The sequence below is a fragment of the Dermacentor variabilis genome, unplaced genomic scaffold, assembly GCF_050947875.1.
Source record: "Dermacentor variabilis isolate Ectoservices unplaced genomic scaffold, ASM5094787v1 scaffold_13, whole genome shotgun sequence".
Lineage (NCBI taxonomy): Eukaryota > Metazoa > Arthropoda > Arachnida > Ixodida > Ixodidae > Dermacentor > Dermacentor variabilis.
In genome coordinates, this window is record NW_027460291.1 from 45,507,279 (window position 1) to 45,530,521 (window position 23,243).

The following is a 23,243-nucleotide window of genomic DNA, read 5'->3' on the forward strand; positions in this document are numbered from 1 at the left end:
AGCACTCTATGTCCGATTTCGCTACGAGACGGATGGACTCTCCAACAAGTTCGGAGAGCGTACACGCTTCTGACTATATAGTATTTGTATCGCTGACAGCACTGAGCCTCGGTAAGCGACATCTACCTTCAGTGTACTAACGCTTCAAAGAGGGCTTCGACGTACGCTGCAGAGCTCGCATTGCGAACCGTGAAATTGAATTATTTAAATTATTGTTAATTACGTCCCAAAACCACAATGTTATAGTCACAGCGTAGCGCGGCACTCGAGATTAATTTTGACCAGTTGGGGTTCCTTAACAGGCACACAATGGACAGTGCACGCTCTTTTTTTTTTTTTGCATTTCGCCCCCATCGGAACGCCGCCGCCAGCGCCGCGGCCAGGGTTCGATCCCGTGTTCTCTAGCTTCGCAACGCTAACGCCGACGCCACTGCGCCACTAGGCCACCATGGCGGGTACAGTGCAATTTCTATTGCAGCTGGTGTCTGGAAAAAACAGGGAAAGCAGAACATGCCAGTCTCATCACTTGCTCCAAAATATTGCAGTTTAAAGACATAATTGAACAATTCTATTACAAACCCTCGTAGGGCGGCACGTCGAACTAATTTCACCATGTTATTCGCATCGGTACCGTTGCCAAAGCATACCGGGGGTTTCAGAAGAGAAAATTATCTCATATCGGGTGTTTCAGGGCAGTTCGTGAGCTTCAGAAGAGAACGTTGTTTTAGAATATTTGGTATCGGAAGTCATAATTTTTTTTTTCTAAATAGAAATTACAGAACACTAAATCAGCTTACACAACTGAAGCATTTTTCGAACGCTCTACTTTGATTCAATTGGCGAAAAAAAATGCTTATTTCAGGAGAAATCTCAGTAATGACGCTTCAGAGTGGCATCATAGATTTCGAAGAATTTGTTTGTACAGACGTTGCGTTTTCATGCAGAAATTATATCGAAGCTTGCTAGGCTCAGTATTTTGTTCATCCTGAGTGTATTGTAGAAGTTTATTTCCAGTAATCAATTAGCTTGATTCCAGTGGACGCTGCCGAATTCAACGAAGAAATGAAGACCTGCTGAAGGAACTTCAAGCAGTCATCGCTATACCAGCCTTTATTTTTTGTTCTTGCTTCCTTTGTTGCTTTGTCGCGGGATCGAATCCCGGCCACGGCGGCCGCATTTCGATGGGGGCGAAATGCGAAAACACCCGTGTGCTTAGATTTAGGTGCACGTTAAAGTACCCCAGGTGGTCAAAATTTCCGGAGTCCTCCACTACGGCGTGCCTCATAATCAGAAAGCGGTTTTGGCACGTAAAACCCCCAATAATAAAATAAATCCTTTGTTGCTTTCTTATTATTCTCTCGCGGTAAGAGGGGTGGTTTCTCCAACGTAGAATAGCCGTTTACAGGTGCAGCTTAAGTTAATATAGCGTATAGCGTAATAGCGTATACAGCGTAATATAGAAGGAAATTACTCCTTCTAAATGCCAGCACCGGTGCTCAATTTGGAACGCGGAGACGGTAATGGTAGACACGGGTACAGTTCTGTAGGACACACTGGACATTGCCAGTCTGTGCGGCCGAATCGGTGCTTCATTTTATGCGCTTGAGGCACACTCAAATTCCCCACTTTCCGGTCACTGAGAGAGCCTTTCGCGGAGTCAGCCACGCAGGCGGCAGCGGGCGTGTCAGCATTGTTATCTGAGGTTACTAGTTGCTTCAGGTAGTTGAGGTAGTTGAACACACGCGCGCACGCACACATGCACACACACGCACACACATACGCACACACCTGCCGTTTTCATGTCGCTCGTAGCATTTCAATCCGTACTTCCTGAGGCTTTCGCAAAGAACGAGCAATGGGGTTCGTCAAACTGCCTTCCTGCACGTGCAACGCCGAGCTGCATAATGTGTTCCTCTGTTTATTTGCCTCAAGTAACTACCGGGTCAGAGAGTAATTCAAGTAACTAGTGATTAGAGATCCTGGATGGACACCAAGAAATCACGAAATGGAACCCACCTAGAGCAAGAAATTTTCGACCAAATGAGTCATTTTTGCTTGACTGAATTACGTAACAATCCCGTGAGTTATTTCTATAATGACTACAGCGCTATTGAAATAGTTGCCTCAGAAGCTGTGAACAAAGAATTTGTAGCCGCACACAACAACTAGATAATCTGGCCCACTGTTATCAGGAATCAAATGGGTCATGTCTCACTCCTCGAATCAATATACAAAAATGACGATCAAAAGTGACCACGTTTACTGCAAGTTTAGCGCCACTTGGTTTGTACACGGGAGGTTGAAGGGTGCGAGCATTTATTCACCTTTCAACTATTCATCTATTCACACCAGTTCTCGTCAGATCACCGAAGCCAAGCAAGTGATTGCTAAGCACTTCGAGAGGAAGCTACTTGGAATCGCTGAGGCCCGATTCAGTGCACGCATCCTCAAAATTTCTCTTTCTCCCTCAGCCGCCCGGTGTGTACGTTATGCTGCTAAGCTCCAGGTCTAGAGTTTACCCGCCGTGGTTGTTTAGTGGCTATGGTGTGGCACGATGTCGCGGGATCGAATCCTGGCCACGACAGACGCATTTCGATGGGGCCCAAATGCGAAAACACCTGTGTACTTAGATTTAGCTGCTTGTTAAAGAACCCCAGTTGGTCCAAATTATTCAGGAGTCCCTCACTACGGCGTGCCTCCTAGTCAGATCGTCGTTTTGGCGCGTAGAATCCCATAATTTTTTAGATGTCAAGTTTCATTCCTGGCCGTGGCGGCTTTATTTCTACAGGGCCATGCGCTCGCGTACTGTTACTCGTGGGGTCCCTTCACGAGTAACACGAGTCACGGTCCTCTTGTGTTAAAGCAAAATTTAATCATAAGAAAACATTGTCGTAAGTGCCCTCTGCGATTGCTTAGTGACGCGACTGTCAGCTCGGCGTCAGACTGGTTACCATTGTGAGTGACGCCTGCCACCGGCCAATAGGAAAACACTTACTTACGTAAGATATGTTTAGTTAATGTGGACCCAGGCAGGTATACTATAACGAAGCGATTCCTTCCATGCGATTGTATGCCTGGTTTTTCATGCACCGGTTACGGCCGGCCGTAGCCATAGCCTGAAAAAAAGCGGCGTTGGAACAGGGTCGGTAAATCACCCCGGCACAGGGCCCATATTTGCAAAGGTTTTCGTAAATGCATTTTTCCATTGGCCGATGGAATTCGCCATTAATATGCCCAGCTTCAAGACTGACTGGCATTTGTTCTTTCAAACAGTCCTAACGTAAGACCCTTTCTTTTTTGTGTGTGTGTGTGTTTGCGGGCGGAGGGGGAGGTGCGGGCATAGGTACATGCCTTGAAAGACTTATGGTATCCTTAGTCTGCCACAGCCGATGACAGCTTCCCAAAATCGTAACAAGCACATTATTTACTTTATTTAAATTTTCACAAATAAGGGGGTTTTGCTTGACGGAAAACAGAAGCATTTAATCCTTGGCGAAGGCTTTCACTAACACTTCACTTAAGTAGGATGCTGTTGCTGCTGATCGTAAAGTTCATGAATGTTTAATTTTGAGCAAGTTTTAAAACTTTCAAAATCGGTTTGGGTTTATTGGTGAAAATTTAAGGCCGACTTATAGAATGTCTCAGGGGAAAAAAACCGTAGCCTGCAAAATTTGAGGGAAATTCTAGACCAGTTTTATACATTATTGTTCGCTCAGCCCATATATATCTTCGTGAAGTAAACGGACCCGCATCCTACACTAAATTATGTACTACAAGGATTATGCTGTATCAAATATATTAAAAAGTTATCACGTAATATAAGGTTCCAAAACGAAAAGAAGACGTTTCCATTGATGCAGCCAGTACACAATGCGTTTTATACGGCATAGATAAAGTGAGAACGTAAAACGATGGTTCATACTATAGATGGGCGAATTCGCTGTAGCTCCGGTGTCCAGGAATAGCGAAAATATGAAAAAGCTTGTGCTACTTACATTTCTTTAATGATAGAAGATCTCAAAATAGTGTTTATCCTGTTGAATCCACTTAATCTATAACAAGACCTAGAGATTTTATGTGGGACTCAGTATTGACTTTACATACTTAAAGTACAAGAGCTTCTGTTATTGTTCTCTTAAAGTTAGAAAACATGCTCTACTGCATTATTTCAGGAATTACTTTTTACTTCTTTGTTGCTTGGTTAATCGCTTGTACTTGGGTTTAATGGATCAGAATTGTTTGGCTTTTCATGTTATTTGATAATTTTCATTCGTCTGAAAATTTAAAAGAACAATTTATTTGCCATAGTTTTGTGGGTACCAAATCGTGCACACAAGCTCAGGCATATGCATGCTGATAGTCAGTTTGGCTAAATCATAATAGGGAACTCCTGTGCACATTTGGAGTTATCAGTTGTATGTTTACAGCTCATTTCGGTCAGAATGCCACACTTTTCTTCTGAATCCTGCTATCAACTTTTTCTTTCAGTCTGAGACAATTCCGACAACCCATATATGAAGAGGGAGAGAGAAAATTAAAAAAATAATGTCCCAGTTTGACCTTAAAGGTGCAGCATCGAGTGCTATAGGAAATTAGTAGGCAGCTATGCCAACTAAGGGTAGTAAGTGTATCGTATAGCGCTGAGCTTAGTGTCACAAACTGGCGGCGCCGCACTCCCCCTCTTTCTCAATTATCTGGATTACATTAGCGCGGCGCGCTACGTACTTGCGCTCGCATTTCCCAGTACAGATTGGCGGGCGCCAGGTTTTCGCACTGGGCTTTAAGAAATCACTCGTTGCTCGCGCTAAAGTAAAGGTCGCGAGATGAAGTGAGCGTCGGGTAGCGTACAAGTGGTTTGCGGCGCGCTTAACGTGTAAGCACACAGGAATGCCGGAAAACAATCATACAAGCAAGGTGTCAGAAAACTAGCTTTGTTTTCTTTTACTCAGTGATACACCTTCATATTGGGTAGCGCCGAGTGATGGTATGGTATGGTTTGGTATGGCATGGTATGGCATGGTAAAACTTTATTGAAGTCCTGCAGATCGTGAGTCTTCACGGAGCGGGCCGCTCCCACGTGGGAACCGGAAGGCCGAGCCTCTGGGCAGCATCGTGGGCCTGGTGGACTGCTCAGAGTTGGTCAGCCAGAAAGAGGCTGCGGAGAACCGCCTCCCATCTGGCCGAGCTGTTATCGATGATAGAGCGTGACCGGGCACACCACCAGAGCATGTGTTCTAAGTGGCTATTTCTCCACAGTCGCGGCAGGTAGCATTGGTGTAGGTATCCGGATAGATTTTATGTAAGAGCGACGGATTGGGATACGTATTAGTTTGTAGTAGACGGAGCGTTAATGCTTGAGCTCTATTGAGCCGCGGATGGGGAACAAAGTAGGTTCTACGGCGGAGATAGTACGATGGCTGTTCTCATCACCGTAATTTTGGCGGCTCGGCGGAAGGTTGTCGCCCGTCCTTAGGCGGACTCGATTGCACTTCCGCTGGCCGCGCAGAAAGCACTTGTCAATTTGCACTATCTTCCAGGGGCCACCGCGAGTGTAGGTTGCGCCAGCAGCTTGTCTCGCACTATACCGCACGGGCATAGTTCCACCAGTCGCCGATGGCGTGCTCCGAAAAAGGACGCAATTCACCGGTCATCTCCTTCAATAGCTACATGTCTACGCTTTTGCTCACGCAGTATGTGAGCCAAATCACTTGCCGCCTGGATAGGTGGACGCTCGGACGGCCGAGGCGGTCCGGGTTGGCGAAGTAACTTACTTAGTAGGGAAGCTCTATCCTGCGCTGGTTAGCACAGCTATCGCTCGTCGCGACCCAGTATGAAGGTGCATACCAAAGTAAAAGAAAATAAAGCTAGTTTTATTAACCGTTGCTTGTATGAGTGCTTTCCGGCATTCCTACGTACTTACAGGGTAAGCGCGCGGCAAATCACTTCTACGATATCCGACGCTCACTTCATCTCGCAGCCTTTACTTTAGCGCGAGTAACGAGCGATCTATTGAAAGTCTAGTCGAAAAACCAGTGCCCACCAACCTGTGCTCGGAAATGCGAGCGCAAGCACCTAGCGAGACGCGCCAATCCAATTCAAAAGACTGAGGAAAAGGGGGAGTGCGGGGTGCCGCCCTCTTGTGGCCCTAAGCTCAGCGCCAGCATTTTATCGTCCGTATAAACTAGTAAATATTCGCTTATTGACTAAATTATCAAGTACGGTGTCAGCGCCCACAGGCAAACGTGAATACATCACACACGATGACCGAGGATACTCGCTGTCAAAGCGCTGGCGTAAGGAAGCGCGGCAGCAGCAGCGAGAGAAGGGACTTTCGTGCCGTATATCGCTTCAACCAAAACTGAGCGCCGAGAACACAGCATGCACAAATGTATGAGCCGTCGGCGCGCCTAGACACTGCCCCCAACGCAGATTGCTTTCAATATACGGCCCGCGCGAACGCGCGCGGCTGTGCAATACGCAGTCGCTGCAAGAGTACAACGCTTCCCCCCCCCCCTCCCTTTTACCCGGTGCCTAGCGCGCGAGCGAAGAAGGCGCGCTTCCTCCCCGCTTCTCTCCCTTGCGCGCGCGAGAGTGAGCCGCGATCACCGGCTCCCATCGTGCGCTTTCACTGGCACATGCAAGATACGGTGCGCGGTGACGGTGTTGTCGCCCTTGAACAGTATACGGAACATCACAGCGACGCCTACGCCAACGGCGACGGCAAAATGCACCTATTCATATAATTGCTATCACATAAAAAAGAGAGAGGTTATCCCGAAATGTCTTCGATTGGCTACTGCCCCGCCGCCGATGGAGATCCTGATGGGCAGGGCACTACACACGCTGGCCAGAGGGATGACGCAGGTCGGTGCTTGTAGTCGTCGTCGGCTGTCGCACAGCTCTCTGGATCACGAAACACTGTGGGCGTTTTCGCACGCCGCTCAACGTGTCGGTCCGGGCCTAGATGCCTCAGAAGGGTCTGTAATAGTTTCTCGTTCATAGCACGCGTCGACAGAACTACAACGAGACTCAGGCGCTCAGTCATCAAGCGCGGGACAACTTCTCGCTGAGCTCCGGCAGGCTTATTTCCTACTCAAAAGTGACAACTTTACAGAACTTACAGCAACACTAAATACATACATGCACTTGTTATACGCTTCGCAAGGCATGGCTCAACCCAAGTGCGTGAAACAAAATAAGACTTTTCCAATCCTACGTCAGGAAAAAAAAAACGAGTTTTGGGTAGCGTTCGAGGCTGATTATCGATCCAGGAGCTTGAACTCAAGCCATCAGCATTGCCATTGAGAGTTCCCTTTTTATAGCCTGTTTCAAAAGAATGTTGCTGTAAAGCGAGACTGCAGAGCAGGAGACGGCCAATATTGGAAAGTCTTATCTCCAACCATTTGAGAGGGAAAGTACTTGTTTCGATGACGAACCTAGAGCCCGCAAGATAGCAGGCCAATTTTCGAACAGCCCATGCGAGACATAAGGATTCTTTCTCAGTAGCGCTGTCCGCGTGTTCTCGATTTGTGAGTTTCCGACTTTGGTAGAGGACGGGGCGTTCGTGCTCGCTCTCTGCCTTTTGGCATAGTGCGCTGCTCATGCCTCGCTCGCTCGCTCGCATGTCATTGAAGCACGAATCCTCTCGTGTAGTCCGATGATCTTAGAACGGGCTGACTCGTCAGCTCGCTCTTCAAGGCATTGAAAGAGGATTCTTTTTTTACGTCCCTGACGACACTCTGTGGCTCAGTTTTTCGAAAAATCTCAGTTTTGAGCGCTAGCTAGTACAGAATACCTATGTATGTGCCGCTGATACTACCCGGCGACCCCTAAGAAAGATCGGGTGTCGCCATTGTGCGCGGCTGCGGGAAATGCAACGCAGCTACTTTTAGCTCAGAGGGACGGTGGCGGCCCTGTTTCATTACATGGCCCATATAGAACACTTCTGCTTGCGCCATTTGGCATTTGGTTCTTTGACCTGATTCACGCAAGCTGGCCAACACCGCCCTCAGATGTTGCATATGCTCCGACCAAGATGCAGAATATATCGCGACATCATGTAAGTAAGGTAAGGCAAGCTCTTCCTGTGCGCTCAACACTTTGTCCACAGGTCTTGAGAAAGAGTGCGATGCACTTTTCAAACGGAAGTTTTGGACCTTAGGGTGGTATGTTCTCAACAGAGATATGAAAACGGAATATCTGCCACACTCTTACGCAAAACTACACCCCTTTGGGTCGTATCGTGCCACACAACGATAATCGTCATCTGTGTTGTCCGCATTTCCGTTCTTTAACGCTGCGAGCCCGGTACTTCTAAGTCACGAACCGCATGCGCGTAATCAGCATAACATAGCCTTCCCGACAGGAAAGTAGCGGGCGCGACGTTTTCAAGAAAGGAAACGCAATCAATGCAGATGAAGATTATTGTTGTGTGGCAAATATACACCCCAAAGGGTCTACTTTTGTCTAAGAGAGTAGATCCAGGGTAGAAATGAATCGGGCGCTACTTCCTCCATGCGCTCTTCGATGTTTGGTGTAGGATAAATCTGATCGTTTGTGGTAGCATTTAGCCTGCGGTAATCTACGCAATGACATGGATCCTCGCCCGGCACTTCAACTAAGATTAAAGCTGAGGTGTAATCGCTTTCGCAATGCTCGATTACACCTAAAGTCAACATTTTTTTATCACGTTGGCGCGGTGGCACTCGATAAGCCTTTAAACATACTGACTCCGAAGAAGTGAGCTCGATACCGATGTCTTTAGTGCGCTGTAAAGACTAGACCCGTAATTACTTGTTCTCAAGCGCCTCCCCTTAGTGACTGGCGCGAGCCCCGGAATCTTTACTGAAATCTCTTCAGGAACGTTTACCATCATGCATACAACTGCTTCCCGTTCCCTGTAAGGTTTGAGCAGATTACAGTGATAAATCTGCTGTATCTTCCACTTTCCAGGCAGGCTTATAACGTAGTTTGCGTCAGACAGTTTCTTAACCACGTTTGTGGGACCCTCCCACTGCACCTCGAGCTTGTTTTTCTGCGATGGTTGCAGAATCATTACTTTAGTGCCGACTTCAAATCAACGGGTCCTGGCTGTCCGGTCGCAACACACCTTGGGCCTATGCTGGGCTCTAGACATGGTCTCTTTTGACAACTTCTACGCTTTCTTTAAGCGTTCTAGTAGCTTAAGTACGTACTCGACCATAACTGGATCTTCCCCGCGTCCTTCCCATGAATTGCGGAGCTTGCGCTGCGGCGATCGCAGCGAGCGGCCGTATACGAGCTCTGTTGGCGAAGAACCGGTTGCTTCATGCGGCGCAGTGCTCAACTCAAACGTTGTAGCAAGGAAGCACCGCTCCCATTCTGTCTTACTTTCGAAGCATAACGCCCTGAACGCTCGCTTTATAATAGAGTGTAGCTTCTCTACGGAACTGGACTGAGGGTGGTACACTGAGCTGTGAATGAGCCTTACCCCACATCGTTCCAGAAAGGTAGTGGTTAGGGCACTAGTAAACACGATGCCTTGGTCGAACTGTACTTAAGCGCGAAATAGAACTCGCGCGAATATCGAGAGGAGCGCTATAACTATTTCCACTGAACTAAGTTCTTTAAGCGGGACCACTCCGGGGATTATAGTATCGGGGCAAATCACTGTCAGATTATGAGGGTATCCCGAGGTTGTTACTGGAACTGGGCCTACTGTGCCGACTACGAGCCGGCGAAAGGGCTCATTGATGATCGGCACTAGCTTCATCGGCGCTCTTGCCTTTTCACCGAGCTTCCTGCGCGCTGACCTGTGTCGCAAGTTCTTACAAATTACTTTGCGTCGCGGAAACAAGCTGGCAAATAATACTGTAATTGTCGATGCATAGTTTTCTTGGCACCTAAATGACCTGCCCAGGGGCTTCCGTGCTACAAGCGCAAGAGATCTTGTCGATAAGCCTGGAGCACGATTAAGTGGTCAAATGTTACACCCCTGCGACCTACATACTCACGGTGCAGTAGGCCGCCTCTCTCATAAAAATTTACGTTTTTCCTTGCTACACCTTTGTTTAGGCTGCTTCGGATCTTCCGCAGGCTGGGGTCCTTGTTTTGCTTGCACATCAAAGCGCTGAACTGTCTATCTCTGCCGCTGTAGACCTACCGACGTAGGCGCTCCAAATAAATCTGGCGACTGATCTTCCACTAACTAGGCTGGTGCCACTACCTCTGCGGTGTGGATCCAAACTCCTGTGGTTACAACGCGGCGGCATTCTCGATCTCCGCTTTCTGAGGTTCCGGACAGCCATCCGCCTGAGTTAGTGCCGTTTCCGCGACTGCTTTTGCAGTTAACTCATGAGCTTTCGATCTCGTTTGTGCCATCACGCTAGCCCCCCCGAACACTAGCCCTTTCTCGCGCAAAATCTGGCCCGACCTATTTGAGAACAGGTAAGGGCACTGATGAGAAATCGTAGGTGATATGACAACTTCCGTCACTAGTGTGCAAAAGGGCCTTTATTAGATACCTTTGCGGCCGCAAGACATGCACTGTGAGGTTCTGCAGCTTGCTTAATACAGGTGCATTCACCTGAGAACATCTCAGGTTCCAAATAAGAGCTGTTAACCACGTCCATAGTAACGGCTGAGCCGCGAAGTACGCGCCATGGTTTCCCGTTTATCTCGAGGTCGCGCATGTACGGTTCGAGCAGCTTCATGTTCTTGTCATTGCAGCCTACTGATAAAAATACTACCTTTGCCGTGTTAGATTGCGCAGCAATGTGCCTTGGTTTATGATACTTGCATCAAAGAACAAAACGTGAACAAGGTGAATGCAGCAGCCAACGTTTCTACAAGTGGAGTTGTCTTCTTCAAGGCGACGTCGCCTTGAAGAAGACAAATCCACTTGTCGAAACGTTGGCTCCTGCATTCACCTTGTTCACGTTTTGCTCATCGTCTTGAATTTCCATCTCCCGCATTCCCCGTCTTTTCTCTGGATTGCAACAAAGAAAGGGTTTTCTCGCTTCCGATTTCTTTATCTTCAGAGACCCCTTCCGACCCTGAAGTATTCCATTTTGACGTACCTCCGATGATAGGTTCGTGCTTTCTTTTTTTCGGCCTGGGCTTCGCCCTGACGAGTCTGAAATTGGGATAGCCTCTCCGACCGTCGCCTACTTCGCGAGCCCTTCGCGTCACAAATTACTCGGCTAGCTCAGCGGCTCTCGCTATCGTGTTAACTTCTGGCCTATCTTGAACCCAGTACCTCACGTTCTCAGGTAACCGGTTATAAAATTGTTCAAGTGCAAAGCAATGAATATATTTAACCTTCGCGTGCGTGATCACCATAGGCTTTTTGTTCCTTGAGCCACTCCTCCATGTCTGACATAAGCTTATATGCACTCTCTGTAGAGGACTCCTTCCTTTCCTTTGCAATTTCGCGGAACTTCCGCCTGCACGCTTCCGCTGACAGCCTATACTTCCTCCGCAAACTAGACTTTACCTTATCATAATCCTCATCTTCCTCTCTCGGTAAGGCCAGTGGTTACGTCCGCTGCCTCGCCCGGTAACAGTGTCAGCAAACGCTCTGGTCATGATTCGCGGAAGAACCCTTGCTTCTCGCACGTCCGCTCGAAGTTCACCAAGAACAAACCAATGTCCTCTCCGAGTTTAAATGGCCACATTAGCTCTGTCATCGCTAACGATACGCGCTGTCCTGCACTGTTTCCTTCGCTCCTCTTACCTGTTGCTCGAGGGCTTCCATTTCAAGCTCTTGTCGCTTCAGTTCAAGAGCATGTTGCCTTTCCTCACGCTCTTTTTGTTCTTTACTTTCTCGTTCTTCACGTTCTCGCTCTTTCTGTTTTTTACGTTCCTCTTCATGAATTTTTGCAGTCTCACTCTATCTAATGATCTCCAGGAATTGCGTGAACTCATCATCCTCAGCCTGTAGAGCAAGAATAGCCTCAATCAACTGTGGTTTTCGGAGTGTGTCAGTGACATCCGGTTGCAAGTCCTTAGTCAACTCCACCAACGCAATCACTTTAAATTCATGGCTGTCTTCAGTTCTCTCTATTGTACACAGCCTTGCCGCAACCTAACGAGGTGACAATAATAGCTCGAATTACTCGTTCTGTTCTAACCCTTCAGCAAAACCTGGCAAAGCTCAGCAGAGAAAGTCCCGCAGTCACCACCTTGGAGCCAAGACTCCGGCGTAGGCCATCGCAAACACTGCATTCAGTTGCGACTTGGTAGACGAGATTCGTCGATCCACACCCCTCCACTCCTTACCGGTTGTTACGGCTGCGACGAATTGTTACGACCTGCTACATCCATTTGTTGCGGGGTCGGGGTTTCGGCGACGTTCAACAGCGTCTGCTTGGAGCTCGAACAAGGTTTACCATCGGGAAGGGTTCAGTAGGGAAGACGAGATGGACGCAAAACAATAACAGAAGTTTAATACATCATGATGAATGAGCCGTACACTCGTAGAAAAAAAGTACAAAAACGTAAAGCTTGCGTGCTCCTGCACGCATGCGCAGAGAAGATCTGCCTGTGGCGTCTCGCAGGCCTTCTTATGCGCTACACCATCCGGGCAACCGCATTCTCTATTGCTGCCTGGTAGAGGGCCTTGGCAGCACACAGAGGAATACGTAGAATAACAGCTCACTGGCGTAGAGGTTGGGAGCGCAGGTAAGGTCGGGTCAGCACACTGGCCAATCCACACAAAGGAATTCGGAGAAAAACCACTCGCTCACGTAGAGGGGTTGGACGGAGGTCAATGGAGAGTAGGATTTGCACTGCTGCACGTTATTTATTTCTTATTGTTTGCGGACTACTGCAAACCTTCTAATCACTTTTTCTCTTCCTTTAGCGCTGCAATTATTTCTTTTTTGGGGGGGGGGGGGGAGGCGCTCTCATTAGAAAGTAAGCACGAGGCATGTCGGGAGAGTCAGATTAAGTCCATTTAGTATATCTGAAATGCCTGAAAACATGTTTGAATTATGCGCGGCATACGGGTTTTGATGATCGCAGCGGGTGGCATGGCATTGTATTTCTCAGTGGCATCGTGGTTTCGAAGTCTCCCGTACGCAAGGCGCCATGAACGCGGCTAGATACACAGTATATTTTCGGCGGAATTCAACATCACTTAAATGTAGCGCGGAAAAAAATTAGAAAATTAAAAAGATTTCAGCGCTTACCACGAATTCACTAGTCGCGTCTGGAAGGAAGTACACCGAGCAGTTCACAGTCTCGGCTGCCTGTCTCATGCATCGGAGAAGTCTTTCAGAACTAGATGGAACTGGTACTTATCCTACGCACCCCCTACACATCCACACACCCGATGGAGGCGTTTTTGCATTTTGACGAGCACGGCGATTAGGCACGTCGTGTCTCAGGCGCTTGCCACGTTTCCTTCATCGCCGCACACAGTGAACCAATTCACTACTTTGTGCTGGAGAAGGGAAAAATACATGGACAGTATCGCATGCACCGACATACTACATCCCACAGTGCGCCGTGTTAGAGTTAGTCGCCCAATGCTGTATTCTTTATGTAACGCTGCACTGCCTTTATAGCCACTCGCGATTTCTGTGCTGGGACAGTGTCAAAGAATTCGCGTTTCGGCTAGCGGACGACTTCCCAATTGGTGCTATGTGAAGACGAGGGCTAGATTTTCTTGATTAAAACGAGAACACTCACAGAGATGGCATGCAACTGTTTCAGACCATCCGTAATTGCCACAGGCACTGTTGAGATTGTAGTAGGCCTTTAAAATGGCTAGCTCAATTTAAAGACGCGTTAGAAAGGTGCAGTCGCATTGTGAAAAGACCGACCAGACACAAAATCGTCATTGGGATCCAAGCGAACTACCCATGATTAAAGCGGAAATCTGAGTACCCAGGAGTTTAGCGCAAGATTGATTAGTTAGCACAGGTTGACTGTGTTTATAAACTTCGCAAATCTCGACAGAGCTTTGACATGGTGTGTATTCCCTCATGATACCTGGCAATGGTACAAAGTCAGCTCAATTCGCTGATCACCGAAGCAAGAACCTCATTCAATCAACAGTTTCCAAAAGATATGCCGAAAAAAATATCTACGGTTGAAGGCATGCGAGCCCTTTCTCAGGGACTTCTCGTGAGTCCCCTCCTACTTCTGAAAAATCTGCATTTTTAATGACGCCTTCATCCGAGTCTATGTTAGATTCCTTATTAGTTCTGTCAAAATTAGTGTATGGCCGCCTGTATCGGCACACGCTCAGGGGTAACAATATGCTTTGACGTGGATGTATACCTACGTAAGCAACAGGTTCGTTCGTTTCCGTAAGAAGCTCAAGGTATTAAAACGGTATTTCCAGCTGGAATATTTTAATTGAGGCTATAACGGTCAATTTTTTCTATCATGAAACATTTAGGTGACGTGTTGTAAATTTTAACACCTGCGCCATGGTTCTTAGTTCCGGATTTAAAGGCAGTGATATAATTAAAGACCTGCGCTTTGAGAATGAATAAGGAGTGATGGGATCAGTCTGAAGGCTGTTTGATGTTACACTTTTTTCGATACTACAGGTTTTCCCGCTCAGTTTAATCCAAACGCCATTGAAAATAATCCAGGTGCCAGCCAATTTAATCTGAGCGCCAGCATTATTAATCCCAGTGCCAATAATTTAACCCAGGCGCCATCACATTTAATCCCAGCGCCATCCGAATTAATCCGCGTGCCAACTCATTTAATCCTTGCGCCAGCCATTTTAATCCAAGTGCCACACATTTTAATCCCAATGCCAGTCAATTTAATTGTGTTGGAAATTGATTGAGAAACGAATAATTCTTGCAGAAGAGCTCGTAACAGGCGTCATGAATGCCGTATATTCATTGATGTGATCACTATATTGGCGTCAGCACTATAAGAGCACAGTTTCCACGCTACCAGTGTTGTCATTGTTTCTTCAGAAACACTTCCGTGTGTTATACCGCTCGCTCATTTCCTCATTTTCAAGTCGCATTTCCGAGTGACAAGAGACTCACATAAGTGAGGCAGAATCGTGACGGATATTACGCGACTTGGGTTGCGATCATGACATGCAATTTCCTTCCCTATCGTCTTGCATATCGATCGACATTGTTCGCAAGGGTAAAAACTTGCTCACCACTACTCAGGCACTTGGCATAATCACTAAGCGATTCAATATAGCTCACTAATCTTGTATTTGCATGCACTCTTATGCTTCCGTCATGCATACCAAATGAAATGAAAATGCCGTCTGCTGAGTCCTCTGTTTTTGTTTCACCACCATCGCAGGAGAACGGCCTGTGCACTTTCGCCTGCGGTGACGCAGATGATAACTTGTCTGCTTTAGCTTTTTTGTTCTACTGCTCTATGTCATTCAGAAATACTTCCAGTAATGTAATTCTAAAGAGCACAAACTCTTCTTAGTACTTCCACGATTTCCCTGTCGTCTGCGAGCGCGTTCGACTTTTCGCTTGAAAAGCAGATGATATCGTGTCGTAACCTAGCGGACTCAGCAGACGTCGTTCACGGCGCTTCTTTAATAGTGGCGGTCTCACTTCTTGTTAGGTGCTCCCGGTGCTACAGCTGTGCTTGATTTTTACCTGAGCTGGCCGCCATGGAAGGTGGGACTCCTGAAGACGAACAGGCGAGCGTCGTGCGAAAGCGGGGTCCTCCGTTCAAGGATCAAAATAAGCCACGAAAGAAAAACAACAAGGTGTCTGACGTCGACCGATCAAGAATCGTCGATGCCTCAAGGCGCGGCGGAGATTTGAGACAACTCGCCGCGACGCTGGGCATAAATCTAAAAACTGTAAGGTCGATTGCAGCGACAGACCGTGAAGTGTCTCTGAAAACGGGGGCTCCATCAGAAAGTTTGGTGCCGACGTTGTGGCCGTCGTAACAAGAACTGTCGACGAAAACTCAGCGTTCACGCTGAAACAGATAAAGCGAACCGTTGAACAAGAAATACCTGGCCTCACAATCAGCACCAGTTCTGTTGACCGCCTCCTCGACGCACACACCTACTCCATCAAATTAGCGACCCAGAGGCCGGTGGACCGCAACCGCTGCGACGTGAAGGAAAAGCGAAAAGAGTATGCGCAATGGTTACAAACCAATGGGCCCCGCGTTTGCCGCTTTTACGTCGACGAAACGAATTACAATATATGGTACTCAAGAAAATTCGGCCGTGCAAAAAAGGGCACGGCAGCGCTCCAGACGACGACTTCGACGAAAGGCGCCAACATCAACATCATTGCCGGCATGTCGGCAAACGGTGTGCTGCACTGGCGAATTGTCGAAAGAGTCCATTGGATCGTATTCAATGACTTTCTCGCCGACGTTTCCGTCCAGGTTGACTCTGAGGAGTCAGATACAGAGGCCGTCTTCATTTTCGACAACGCTCCCGCCCACAATTGCACAGAACAGGCAAATCTGGTCAGCTCGAATCATTCTATCAAGCGCCTGCCGCCATACAGCCCTTTTTTTAATCCCGTTGAGGAAGTTTTCTCCAAGTTTGAATGTCAAGTTATACAGTACCTCAGTGAGCGGCGCGACGCAGTGCTGGTGACTCCACAAGGAGTCACACAAAAGGAGCACAGGCGCTCGTTGCTTGTAAATGCTGCACAACACGCTATGGCACTTGTTCAACGCGTGGATTGCGCTGCATTTGATAGGCACAACTTTTCTTTTGTTCAGGCGGCGCTTAGAGAGGAGGACATGTAGTTGTTCTTGGTTTGTTTCTATAATCCCATTCAGGAAGTGCCCTGGTATCTTGTGAAATTAAATACCACATCGAATAAATCACATATTTTCGTTCAAAAGATCTCACCGTATCTTTCTACCATCTCGTGTCGAGTTAGATGTCTCATAAAATACACCACGACGCTGTTTTTTCGGTTGTACTTCTTGCAGTCCATCCTCGAGCTCTAGGAGAAAAGAATGTGCACTCAATTCCACGCATCCGAGATTCAGCTATTCGTCAATTTTCCACTTATATTTCATTAACGCGAGGCAACCATCAAACTGTAAGCCTATACAAGGATATTTTCTTTCAAGGTCGGTAGCATGACAAGGTTTCTGGCAATATAAGAACCACCGTTCCATAATGACCAATTCATTTGTAAGAAAAAGGTGTGACTCAATTCACATATTTCGCCTTTTAAAAATATTTTTATATTATTGCAGCACTTAATGAAGAGCACGTGCTAAATAGTCTTCATGGTGACGTCATGCGAGTCACCATCATAACACGGTTTGCGCGTGTCAATGCGTCTCTTCTCTAACACGATATCTTGAGCGAGTTCCTCGGAACAGCGCATTGTAAGTCACTAGCGATCACGTCGTGTTAATGAGCGATGGTAAGCAGTTACCTGCCCTTTGAAAACCATTTCTTTTGATATACGTGCCGGCAGGTAAGGGGAGTTGACGCTCACGTGCGAATGTAGTGACGTCACTTGAGTCACTAGTGATGACCTCATTCTATTTTATGATAATGAGCAGGTTGTTTCTCTTTAAAAGCCATTTCGTTTGATATGCATGTCGGCAGGTTAGGAGAGTGTATGGTTGGGTGAGAGCCATGGTGACGTCACGTGAGTCACTAGTGATCACCTCATTCTACTTTGTGATAATGAGCAGGTTGTTGCTCTTTAAAAGCCATTTCGTTTGATATGCATGTCAGTAACTTAGGAGAGTGCATGGTTGGGTGAGAACCGTGGGGACGTCACGTGAGTCACTAGTGATCACCTCATTCGACGTTGTGATAATGAGCCGGTTGTTGCTCTTCAAAAGTAATTTTGTTTGATATGCATGTCGGCAGGTTAGGAGAGTGCATGCGTGAGAAGCGTGGTGACGTCACGCCAGTCACTAGTGATCACGTCACTTGAGTCATTGATAGGGAGCATGTTTTTGAGCATTGAAAGCGATTTCCTTTGATATGTTAGTAGGCAGGTTAGGAGAGATGCAACGGCGGTGGCGTCAAGCGAGTCACAAGTGAGCTAATCATGTCACTCAAGGATAAGCTGTTACATTCTCGGAACCATTTCATTTGGTATGCATGACGGAAGCATAAGAGTGCATGCAAAATACAAGATTAGTGAGCTATATTGAATCATTTAGTGATTATGCCAAGTGACTGAGTAATGGTGAGCAAGTTTTTACCCTTGCGAACAGTGTCGATCGATATGCAAGACGATAGGGAAGGAAATTGCATGTCATGATCGCAACGCAAGTCGCGTAATATCCGTCACGATTCTGCCTCACTTATGTGAGTCTCTTTTCACTCGGAAATGCGACTTGAAAATGAGGAAATGAGCGAGCGGTATAACACACGGAAGTGTTTCTGAAGAAACAATGACAACACCGGTAGCGTGGAAACTGTGCTCCTATAGTGCTGACGCCAATATAATGATCACATCAATGAATATACGGCATCCATGACGCCTGTTACGAGCTCTTCTGCAAGAATTATTCGTTTCTCAATCAATTTCCATCACGATTAAATTGACTGGCATTGGGATTAAAATGTGTGGCACTTGGATTAAAATGGCTGGCGCAAGGATTAAATGAGCTGGCACGCGGATTAACTCGGATGGCGCTGGGATTAAATGTGGTGGCGCCTGGATTAAATTATTGGCACTGGGATTAAGAATGCTGGCGCTCAGATTAAATTGGCTAGCACCTGGACTATTTTCAATGGCGTTTGGATTAAACTGAGCGGGAAAACCTGTAGTCTTACAACACCTTATCAATTAATTTATGAAATGCACCGCCTTTGATCAGATTCCCTGTAAACTGACTCACGCCCGACTCGTGCTTCATCCTGGGAACAGTCGAGCTCGTTTGTTAAGTTTGTCTATTAGGTTCAGCACTTATCACTGACCGTGTTCTCGCCATCGCATTTAAAGCTAATAACATTCCAGAAATAATGCGTCTAGGCGCAGTGTTTGACATCCGTTCGCCGCAGTCTGTGTTTCAACGGTCAGATTCGGAAATACGTTGCCTCAGCAGCTGCGCAGTTTCTGTGACGCTCTGGCTCATCGTTTGATTAGCGGTAACGCGGTACTGACAAACTAAGCCATTCCATGACCCACCAAGACATTGAAAAATATCTGGACATTTAACATGAAATAAACATAGAAATGTGTACAAAGATACACGCAAATACCATTAGGACATTACCACTGAGCGAAGGTTTCCGAAAAAAAAAATATGTACTGGCAACATCGGTTCACAACCCGTGAGTTTCGCGACCTCCACACAACTCGCTAGACGCTGTCGGAACGTCAATCATGGTGGCAACCTGCAGTTTACAAATAAGCAGTTTTACTGCAAGAAGTGAGGAAAGTGTTAGTCGTGATAAACAGGGGAGCGGCCAGATTTTCCATTCACTCGTTCCGCATAGTTCTCGTTTTAGAAGTAGGGAAGTTAGGCACACACCGAAGTGTTGACAATTACTGAATAAACTAAGGAAGTTCGCGTCAGTCTGTGTTATTTTTTTCAATCAGTTTATTTTCAGTTGTCTACTTTTTATTTCGTACAATTGAATGGAATCGAAAGTGCGCGGAAGTCCTTTCGAGCTTCAGCGAAGGTCGCTGTTTGCTAACAAACAGAAGAGAAAATGGAGACGACAGTTATAGGGCCGTGGTGTGCCACACATTGCAAATAGGAGCTGTCAGAATATGTCCAATAACTAAAATGTGGCAGGGTCAGCGCTTTCTGTAGCGTCCTAAGGAGGCTCGAGTGCATTGTGGTTGCTTCATTCTCCCAGCCTCAATGCTGATATTGTTCTTTGACAAAAATGAGGCAATATACCAAAGTAATAGTGACAGGCGCCTATTTCGACAGTTTCATGACGTTTATTCAGTAAATCTTGCTCAAGTCATGGCGGCGCGTAAAGGGCTCACAAAGTTTTCCTTAAAATTCTTATTTAAACGATCTATTCGCATTATTGAGCGGAAATAGCGCTTGGTTTTAACTGGAGAAAATTGAGGCCAAACTAACTCCATTTATTTAATTTCGGGGTGGCACCTAAGAGTACGGATGCCAAGTCTCTGAAATTTTTCGTAAAGTTCACGAATTTGAGCTTGATTTACAATTTTACAAATGTGGCATCAACTTTTACAAAAACTAGCGTTGGCGGAAAAGTCTCGCTAGTCCGTCTCAGAACTTTCCGTTCAAAGAATTTTGATGATGAAAGGACAAACGTGGGGTAATTGCTTCGAGTAAACTTATTCGGACAAGTTCCTGAACCAGGCAAAATTAGCAACAGCGAAATCGCTGTGACGTTAAAAACAATGTTTGCTAGTCAGAAGTCGCAGTGCCAAGTATTCTGCTGCTCTTCTGCTCCGTCTAAACGGAAATTCTGGTTAACAAAACACGTATAGAACGCCGCAAATACATCCGCTCAGGGGCAGCTTTCAAAATTTTAGCTCTCTTCCCACCCCCTCCACTCCTCGGTTTTTGGTGTCATGTCCGGAAGATTTTGCGAATTTTGAAGTTCCCGGGCGAGCAAATGCGCTGAGCGCCTTTGTGTCGGTGTGATTCTACGCATTTCAGGGTGTCTTCTCGCATTTTGGTCATTTCGCCACAATAACTTTTCAAAAGTTTCTAGGTTCGCTTTTCCGTACCCATAGAACGCTGCTTACAATTTTACCCATCAACAATTTACCAATAGCAAGGGGACACTGTCAGAAATCGATGACGACACGACGGTCTTGTGCGGGAATATCAAACTCACGTCGTTACCCGTCTTTCGTATGTTCCTCTTTTTGGTCTTACCATGCCTTCTCTTATGGTTAGAGTGCCGCTTTGTTATCGCACACGCGTAATTCACTAATACAGCTTAAAGGGGCCCTGAACCACATCTCCAGCTTGGTGAAATAACATAATCCGCGGGTAGCATACACACAGTTGTACACGGAGTTGTAGTTTGGAAAAACCTAGACTGCTCTCCTATCTGCCGATAGTTGGTGGTAGGTGGCAATGGCTACGTATAATACCTCACACCGAACGCTGCTTTTTTCGCTTTATTCCATGTTTTGGTCTTCCAGCGCGGAAATGTCCTCTGCAAGCCACCCATAAGGCACAGGGCGTTCCTGATTCACTGCTTCTTGTGCACTGGAGCAGGCACAATATTACCACGTTGTAGTTACTATGACGAATCAGTCAGTTGCAGAACTTTTATTCGAAATGTAAACTCCATATTGGGCGAACTTCTGTCCAGAGAAGTATAGATAAGTGGAGCACACATTACATGTAAACAGAGTTTTAGGCTTTTGTTTCGATAGTGTTTCGTGGAAAAGAAGCACCATGTGTCTGTACGATGGGGAAAGCGACAGTCAAGTCTTTCGGACGTTCCCGCTGTCCTTTTTTGCGGCCTGTGCTGAACATGATGGTTGTAAAAGCATGCCACTCTTGCCAACTCATCAAAACATGGTGGAAGCTGGGGAACCTACCGAGTGGAAAACATGAACAAAACTACGAACGCGAAGCGCAGTTTCTCTTAAGTGGCACGTGGAGGTTGCTTCGAGGCTAAGGAATATTGTAGCGCCTTCCTCCTTGGTTTGTGACATAAAGAGAACAGCCTGGTGCGACGTAGTGGATCAGTTTTGCATGCTAGTTCATCCATGTTTTCGAGATATGTTAAAGGTGTGTTCAGTGTATCTGGCACAGCGTAACAGCCATTTTATTCGAAGCAACTAGCCGGTGAAGGGTCACTGTTTGATGGTAATTTTTTTCCAGCACACTCACTAGCTCTTTATTAGAAAACTTAGAGAGCAACAAAGACGCTGGATGTAGATCAGGAACACACTCCACACTCGCTTTGCGTCCAGTGTCTTTCTTGCGCTCTGACTTTTATAATAATGTGTTACCAACTAGCCCACCTATGCATCCTATTGCCAATAGTTCTCATTCAACGCGCTTGCTGCAGAAATTGGTAGTTAAACATAACAGTAGGTGAAAATGATTAGTAGTTTACTGCATGGCTCGCGTAATTAGAAAAAAAAAATGTTTGACACTGCTTTCAGAGGAATTTGTCATAACGTGAAAGTGAAAAGTGTAAATTCAGTGTGAATTCTCGAACAAGAGACGTGGACATCCTGTGACGATTCGCCACACAATTGTTTCATGCGAAGGTTGCTTTCTAAGAGGCACATGCGCGCGTGTTGCAAACACTATGGCTTCATCTTGCGGTCAACTTTGCGGTTCAAATAGTCCTTCATCCACAATGTTCTTGCAGGAACTGGACTGTACATGTCTCTGCGCAAACGAGGCGCTCCGAAGAGCAGAGATGAGGCCTTCCTGGGAAACCGAAGCATACGAGTGCTTCCCTTGGCCCTGTCCATGCTGGCATCAAGCATCACGGCCGCGGGCATCATTGCATTCGTCGCTCACTATTACCGTCATGGCTTCCATACGCTCTGGGCCATACCTGTCTTTGTTCCAGTAGGACTCATCGTCACGTACTTATACCTGCCTGTGCTGTACGAGCTGAAGGTCACTTCCATATTCGAGGTGATGAAACAACGGCGAAATTTATTTATTTTTATCTGCGAGACTGTAAAAGTTTGTAGGTCTACGATACAGCTAAGCCAGCTCCAATACATTGAAGAGTGGTTTGGACACACAGAACAAAATCCCCTTTTGTCCTAACTGACCGGAAAGCCCACGCGAGCCGAGAGACTGCTGAACTTGTGCAACATTCTTCAATAGCTGCGCTGTACTCGCGTGTCTAGGCGTAAAAGCAAGCGCGGCGTTCTAACGTTACTTTTCACTAAAATGGCACAAAAGTGAACACTGAACACCAGAAAAAAGTTCGGCAGTAGATGTTCCATCTAAAGAAAAAAAAACTGAAATGGGTTTGCTGGCTTATGCTGTCCATGGAGCGAGGCGAGGTGAACAGAGTTTTTTTTCATTATTGGGCTCACAATTACTCTAAACCATACAAAGTAACAGGCAATGAAGCCGTAGCTAACGCTCTGCACGTGTAATGCGGATGATGTGGGTTCGGTCCCCACCTGCCGCAAGGTATTTTTTCATCCACTTGCATTTCCTTTTACGTGATTATTTCTACATTTCAATTAAACATAATAATTACCTTATCCCATGCTTTTCTGGCTTCATTGTCTGTTTATTTGTGTAATTGTTACTAAGAAATATTGTGTCCCTCCGATCCCTTCACTCTTTTCGCTAATTACGCTAGAAGCATTTAAGTTGTATTCCCCCCCTGGCAGGTTGTCTGGCTGCACAACACAAACTGA

At 46.6% G+C, this 23,243-nt stretch overlaps 1 protein-coding gene across 1 annotated transcript; it reads left to right on the forward strand.

The window, feature by feature from the left end:
- On the forward strand, window positions 1-23,243 carry LOC142566656 (sodium/iodide cotransporter-like). Its single transcript, XM_075677487.1, has 3 exons — window positions 1-111; window positions 22,223-22,497; window positions 23,217-23,243. The coding sequence occupies exons 1-3, from the start codon at window positions 9-11 to the stop codon at window positions 23,241-23,243; spliced, it is 405 nt and encodes a 134-aa protein (XP_075533602.1). The 5' UTR covers window positions 1-8.

What these genes read in the sequence shown, in the direction of transcription:
- LOC142566656 (XM_075677487.1), top strand. Translation starts at nt 9, where the DNA reads ATGTCCGATTTCGCTACGAGACGGATGGACTCTCCAACAAGTTCGGAG. An exon ending in GCTGACAGCACTGAGCCTCG is followed by an intron (nt 112 to 22,222) that starts GTAAGCGACATC and finishes ATGTTCTTGCAG; the next exon opens with GAACTGGACTGTACATGTCT. An exon ending in AGGTCACTTCCATATTCGAG is followed by an intron (nt 22,498 to 23,216) that starts GTGATGAAACAA and finishes CCCCCCTGGCAG; the next exon opens with GTTGTCTGGCTGCACAACAC.